Genomic DNA, 7,328 nt, shown 5'->3' with positions numbered 1-7,328 from the left:
AAAATTCAAGCCAACGATTTTTTTAAAAACAGCAGAAGAATCTAGTCACAACCACGACTAAAGTTAAACTCTCGACACGATACTAAACAGAAGAGAATTTTGAAAAACCGGAACCCCTAACATTGAATCCCCCAACAACTGGAATAACTCATTCAATCGAACCCTAGGGCATTGCACACCCTTGACGGTAACTATTCCAGCCCCCTCATCTTTACTATTATTATTATTATTATTATTTTTTCTCCTACGTTCTTTTTTTTCTTCTCATTCGTTGCATCTGTTTTTATCTCACACACACACACACACACATTATCCATCATCTCCTATCCTGTGTTTTTATTTTTTTCCATTGCATTGTATTTTGACCACGAATCTCATTGTGACATACACGAATCACGTATTATTATCATTATCATTATTATTATTATTTAAATAAAATTTTCTTTTGTGGGTGACTAATGGTTATAATAATCCGCTTAAAAGGATTTGAAAAAAATTTAACTTAATTTAATTCCTTTAATTTTTTTTTTCGGCCTTTTTATTTATCCAAGTGTGAATCTTTTATTAATTAACCACATTAGAAAACATAAATTATGTTTCCCGCATAAATTATGTTTTTTAAATGTCTTGTGGTTGTTGTCGTTGTTGTTGTTGTTGTTGCTGCGATTAATAATTAAATTTTATGTAAAAAAAAATTTTCACGATCCCTCTCGAGTTTCTTTTTACAAAAAAATTATTATTATTATTATTTTTGCATAGGTTTTAAATTTTATTAAAACGTGATTAGAAAAATATGATGCAGACGACGATAATATTAATAATAATAATAATACTAATAATAATTTTAAAAAAAAGTCACGTTAATATCATTGGAGTCATTGGAATTTTATTTATTAATTTTTTACTCTTTGGACTTTTTGAAATTTTTTTTTATTAAGTTTGCACCTTTTGCAATTTTTTTTTTTAATAATCTCTTTATTTATATTTATGTCTACGTGTTAATAATAATAATAATAAATATTATTGAAAATAAAAAATTGTGTTTGTTATGCATTACACCCCATAGTATATATACCTTTATTTATTATTATGTTAATTAATGGTTTTTTTTTCCTATTCCTATTCATCCTTTTATTTATTATTATTATTATTATTATTATTCGCCGATAAAAATTATTAAAGCGTGATGACGGGCAGATGCCCATTTTTTAAAGGGGTTTTTTATTATTATTATCATCATCACAATTCACGAGTTATCAAATTGATTAGAGATTGATAAAAACATCTGCGTGATATTTTATTATTATTCAATTTTTCACGATCGGTTATTTTTGACAAAAAATTTTCCACCAAGTAAAATATGGCGGATCAAATAATTATTTAACCTTTTCTTATATAACCTTTGATTGAAAACAATTTGTTGTTCGAAACAATGCCTGGAGTTGTTAGAAATTATTATTATTATTATCGCGATTAAATAATTTTTTTTTTATTATCGTGATATTATAGATTAAAAAACAATAAAGAAAAAAAAAAACTTTTTTTTTACTTAAGGGTTCGGCCATTTTTGTTTTTTTAAATGTAAAAAAGACCGAAAATAAAAAAGCGAGAAAAAAAAATTTTAAACGTATGTGGCGGTCGATTATAATAATAATAATAATAATAATAATAATTTGCATTTTTTTTATTTTACTTGTTCTCATGTGTAACCATTTCTTGTTACACTTTTTTTTTTTTTTAAATTCTCGATTGAAGTTCATTGAATCATTTTACCTTGTTACTTAAATTACTTGTTTACCCTTTTTTTTTCTTTCTTTTTGTCTTTTTACAACAATAAATTTTTTTTTTTTTTGTAAGCGGAAACTAGCTTCCGTTTTTGTATTGTACCCAAAACAAATGAATCAAACGGTGGACAAACGTGAATCTAAATACACGATTTTTAAATATTAAAACAAACAAAAACTCGGTTATGTTTCAATTTGTATAATTGATTTATTTTCCTTTTACTTAAATGTAAATCCGTTTAAAAAAATTAACCGTCGACGACTATGCTTTTTTCATTTAATTTTTATCACGTGACCCCGTCTTACCCAAATAATAATAATAATAATAATTTCTTTTGAGTTAAAACGATTAGATACACGTTTGCGACATTAATTAATTTATCGCATTTTAAATATAATTAAATAGATAAAATTGTTGTCGATTTTTATCTATACATTAAATTTTATCAGTCGGAAAAAATAAATATAAATAAATATTAAGTCAATGATAAAAGAGAAAAAGAGGATTTTAAATAAAAAATAATGTTAATAAATTATTTATTTTTCTATTGATAATTCCTAATAATAATAATAACTTTTTTTTAAAAAAAAAGCTTTGAAGAATGTGAGGTTACGCCTGAAAATTTTATACTTATGCAATTTTACATGCATGAAAAAACATGAAAATGCCTAGTAGTGGTCGTAAATTGCGGGGAATAAAACATTTCTTATGATGAATCATATAATAAATGTTGAAAATAAAAAAAAAAGCGTTACGATTTTTTTTTATGTTTTATGTTAAATTCTCCATTTTTTTTTATTTTACGGTCCGTAAATAATAATAATAATTAATCTGCGGAAAAGTTTATATTTTCGTTATATATGTATATGAAATATTAAAAATTTTCATTATTATTATTCTTACAATTATTAGATTAAAAATTAAATTCGAGGTTAGAAAAAAATTTTTCTTTACCTTTGGCCTTCTTTGCTTTTAAATTTAGCCTTGAAATTTAAATTCCTAACCTTATCATACAACTAATTTTTTTTTTTATACGTCTACTACTAATACAAAAGAAGAAAAATAAGACGCCAAAAAAAAAAAAAATCGGTCAAAATCGAAGAGAACGGTCAAAGTAAGAAAGAGAAACTTTACATCTCGATACGTACTTTCAAACCGTTATAATACTCATTAATAAATAAATATCGATTTAATTGACTTACCCTTACTACCGGTATAACCCGGTGCTGATGCAGTACTTCCAGCATCACTTCCGGCATCATCTTCTTCTTTGATAACATCATTATCAACATCATTATCGATTTTTGTTTTCGATACTCTTAAACTATGATGAAGAGGAGTCATACGTAAAAGACGAGGCGTGTCACCATCGTAGGGTTTTAAATTACTAGAATTTCGAAATAAAACCATATTTTCTCCTATCCTCTCGTAAACGTCGGTTTAACGTCTCCCCATAAAAAACATTCTACGACCAAAAAAAAAAAATAAATAAATAAATATTTACTTATCTCGAATTAAAACTTCTACTCCACATGTAACAATAATAATGATAATAATAACAAATAAATATTTACAACCGAGAACAACCATTTTTTTTGTTTTGGATTCGTTCTCTTTACTATTTAATTAATAACAATAATAATAATTTTTTTTTTTGTAATTTACATTTGAGATGAAACGTTATTATTATTATCATTATTATTATTATTATATTTAATTTTCAAAATTAAAAAAAAAACCTAAAAACCTAAATTACACACACGCACACGCACAATTATTTTTCTTATCGCACGACGAAAAAAAAACGTCAAATCAAATCGACAACATTTAAATCGTAATCAAGTTGTGTTGGTTGGTTGTTTGGTTGTTTGGTCGGTTGTACAACGCGATATACTTAACATATCTTATGCTAACTGTTTGCCGACTTTTTTTTGTAATTTTGTAACGTTTTGTAATGACCTAGAAAAATGTCATCTCGATCGGTGTGGATTAATAATGATAATGATATATGTTAGTTGATTTTATTTTTAATTTAAAAATTTTATTTTTTCAATTGTCACTATTTATTATTATCATTATCATTAGTATTATTATTGTTTGTATCGTTTGTCTGGCAAACGGCACATGTGAGACAAATTAATAAAAAAAAAGTCAACAACAACAACTACAACGTGTGTCACTTTAATGAATAAGTCACTTCCTGAATTTGTTTTTAAAACAAAACGACTTCGTTAAAAATAATAATAATAATAATAATAATAATTCAAGGTTGCCTAATTTAACAGGTTTACTGGGGAGGGGGAGGGCAAAGGTTCGCGTTGATTAAAAATTGTCCAAAGCTAATGTTAAAACGTTTTTATTTCACCTTGTTTGTTTGTACGATGATATTACGTTAATTGATGCTCTCACGCAAAAAAAAATATTATTATTATTTTAATAAAAAAAAATTTTTTAAACGACAAACAACAAACAAGAAAAAAAGGAACATTTGTCAAGATAAAAACAATCAAGGACACATACAATCAATGAAGGAAGAAATAATGGCGGCGCCGAAGTTTTTGCAAAACTGATTAAACCGACTCGTGCGAACGGAAATATTTAATTTAAAAAAAAAAAAAATTTCCTTTTTTCCGCCTGCGTGTCACCCTTAAAAAAAAAGATATTTTAAAACCCTACCCTAAGCCCCCCCCGCATTGTTTTACCCAAAAAAACTCCCCCCCAAAAAAAAAAAAAGTAATTCACATACTTTTGTTTTTTTTTTTTGTCAACAAACGATAACGTTCACAACAAAAAACAATTTAAACTGGCATACTTGACCTTCTTTTTTTTTTTAAAAGAATTTTTTGGTTCATTTTTTTTTGATTGCGCCGGAATAATAATAATAATAATAATAATAATAATAAGGATAATAACATAATTTCCAGATTTTTTTTTAAAACATTCGGGGTAGTAGAATGTTTTTTCCAAAAAAAAAAAAAAAAAAAAAAAAACAAATTAAAAAAAACGGGCAATAAAAAAAAAAGGATTTTGATAAAATTGTTTTGTTTTTTTTTTTTGTCTAAAACCACGATCAGATTAAAATTTTTTTTTTTTTACCTTTCCCCGCCATTTTTTTTTTTTTTTAAAAAGTTTCTCTTTCTTTTTCATTTTGAAATTTTTTTTTTTTTTTTTATTTCACTGACATCAATTTTTTTATTTCACGAATAAAAAATTTATTATAATTATTATTATTATTACTTTCTTTTATTTCCTTCTCTCTCTTTCTCTCTCCCCCCCCTCCACTCCATTCCCATTTTCTTTTATTATTATTATTATTATTAATTAGTTTAAATTTTTATAATTAATTTGACCTTTTGCACTTTACTTTTTTTTTTTTTAACTTTCGACAAAAAAGTTTACACGCACGCGAATGTTTTTAGCGTGAGTGTGTGTGCGTGTGGGTGCACATTCTAAGACGTGTGTAAGCAGACGAAATTTCAATGTTTAAATGCCCTTCGTTGGCAAATAATAATAATAATAATAAATACGTGAAAATATTTATTTTCAAAACATAAAATAATTATTATTACATTCAATCAATTTGCCAACTATTTTACTACGTTTTTATGTAAAACAAACAAACAAACGACAAACACATTTTTTATCGAAGGTTTTTCTTTGAATATTAATAATAATAAAATATATTTCCTACTCCACAAATTTTTTACGTTTATAATAATATAATAATATGGATTGTACGCGTAGCCGCCATTTTGTTTTTTACGAAAATTCCGTTAAAAATTTTCTCACTCTCCTATTAATTCCTTTTCTATTTTTCATAATAAAAATTAATAAATTATTTATGTTATTATTATTATTATTATTACGTTTTACGTAATTTAAAGCATTATTATTATTGTTATAATCATCGAAAAAAATTAATGGGCGGTTTTATTTAATTTATTATCACACGTAATAATAATTATTACGCGAACGTGCACTATATATAAATATACGTAGATAATAATAATAATAATAATAGTTTTCAATAACGAAATGATTTTCGATTCAACGAAAAAATAAATAAATTTACGCCTCTCATTTTATAATATAATTCTGAGAAAAAAAAATCTTAATAAAATTTGATATTATGTATTTTTATTAAAAAAAATTTTTACAGCCTAAAAAATCGATCGATAAATCGATCTCTCGCAAAAACGGAAACTAAAAATTCCCATATAAGCTAATCAAGAATGAAAAATCAGTCAAAACAAAAAAAAAAGTCGCAATCGAAATAAAATTTTTTTTTCGTAATTTTTCCTCATAAATTCTTGTTTTTTTTTCAATTATTATTATTATTATCTATTATTATTATTATTATCATTATTATTATTATTATTATTATTATTATTATTATTCTTGGGGAGGCCTACGCAAAAAAAAAAATTAAACGACGTTTTCATTCATACGCGTATATTAATATTATAAAATTATAAAATTCCATATAAAAAAGGAAAGACGTACAAACGCGGTTGTTAAACCGACAACAAACAACAAACGTCAAACGAAAAACTAAATCAGTATGAAAATTCAAAAAACGATCAAAAAGAAAGGGAAAAAATTTTAATCCATTTCCAAACTTATTAAAAAATAATTTTTATTCGTTTGTTTGCTCGTTTGTTCGTTTGTTTGTTTGTTTCCCCCATCTCCTCCCCACGCATTATTAAAATTATTTTAAAATTCAATATGAAATCACGCGAATAAGTAAAAAAAAAAAAAGTAAAAGAAACCAGAAAGAACGCAAATAATACTAATAATAATAGTATAAATTCGATTTCAGGTATTAAATAACAGTCTAATAAAAAAAAAAAAAAAATTGGATATTAAATTTTTTTTTTGCGTTTGTTGGTTGTTCTTGTTTGCTCTCGTAATGCTATTATTTTAATAAAAATAAATTTTCTTTGATTTTAATAAATTTATCGTGAGAAAACTTTCGATTTGAATATGGTCAAGGACGTGAATGAGAGCAACAATTTCAGGGAGGGCAAAGACCAATAATACACATACAACCAGCACAACCAGCACAACAACCAACAAATTATTTAATAAATAAATTTAAATTGAAAATTATTTGATTGATTAGTTTTTTTTTAAAAAATTATTCTCACCATTATTATTATTATTATCATTCGAAAAATTTAAAAAAAAAGAAAACTTTTTTCATTTGTTTATCAAAAACATTGACAATTTTTTGTATCGCAAAATCCCCCCGAATTTGTTTATAAAAAAAATTTGTTGTTTGTATTATTAAAAATTGTTGTTTGTTATGCTTTATTTACTTAAAATTTTAGTTTTATAAACAAACAAAAAAACATTAATTAATTATTAAATAATTATTAAAAATAAAAATAAAAATTATAAAAAATTTGAAATTGTTAAAAAAAAAAAAAAATGTATGTTTACCTTATGGAAAATCAAAAACAAACAAACAAACAAAACTTAAAAAAAAAACGAAAAAAAAATATTCCAAAAAAAATAAAAATAAAAAAAAAAAAAATTTTGTA

General features: G+C 24.1%; 1 protein-coding gene across 1 annotated transcript; it reads right to left on the bottom strand.

The window, feature by feature from the left end:
* Window positions 1-2,814: 2,814 nt before the first annotated feature.
* Window positions 2,815-3,195, bottom strand: Phum_PHUM044030 (uncharacterized protein; the record flags this gene model as incomplete). The annotated part of the gene is made up of 2 exons (XM_002423174.1): window positions 2,815-2,825; window positions 2,988-3,195. 2 exons carry the CDS (start codon window positions 3,193-3,195, stop codon window positions 2,815-2,817), a joined length of 219 nt encoding a protein of 72 aa, XP_002423219.1.
* Between the last annotated feature and the right edge of the window lie 4,133 nt (window positions 3,196-7,328).

Source organism: Pediculus humanus, genomic scaffold (assembly GCF_000006295.1).
Source record: "Pediculus humanus corporis 1103172107393 genomic scaffold, whole genome shotgun sequence".
Taxonomy (NCBI): Eukaryota; Metazoa; Arthropoda; class Insecta; order Psocodea; family Pediculidae; genus Pediculus; species Pediculus humanus.
Note: the sequence above shows the minus strand (reverse complement) of the source record. Positions and strands in the feature narration are given on the sequence as shown.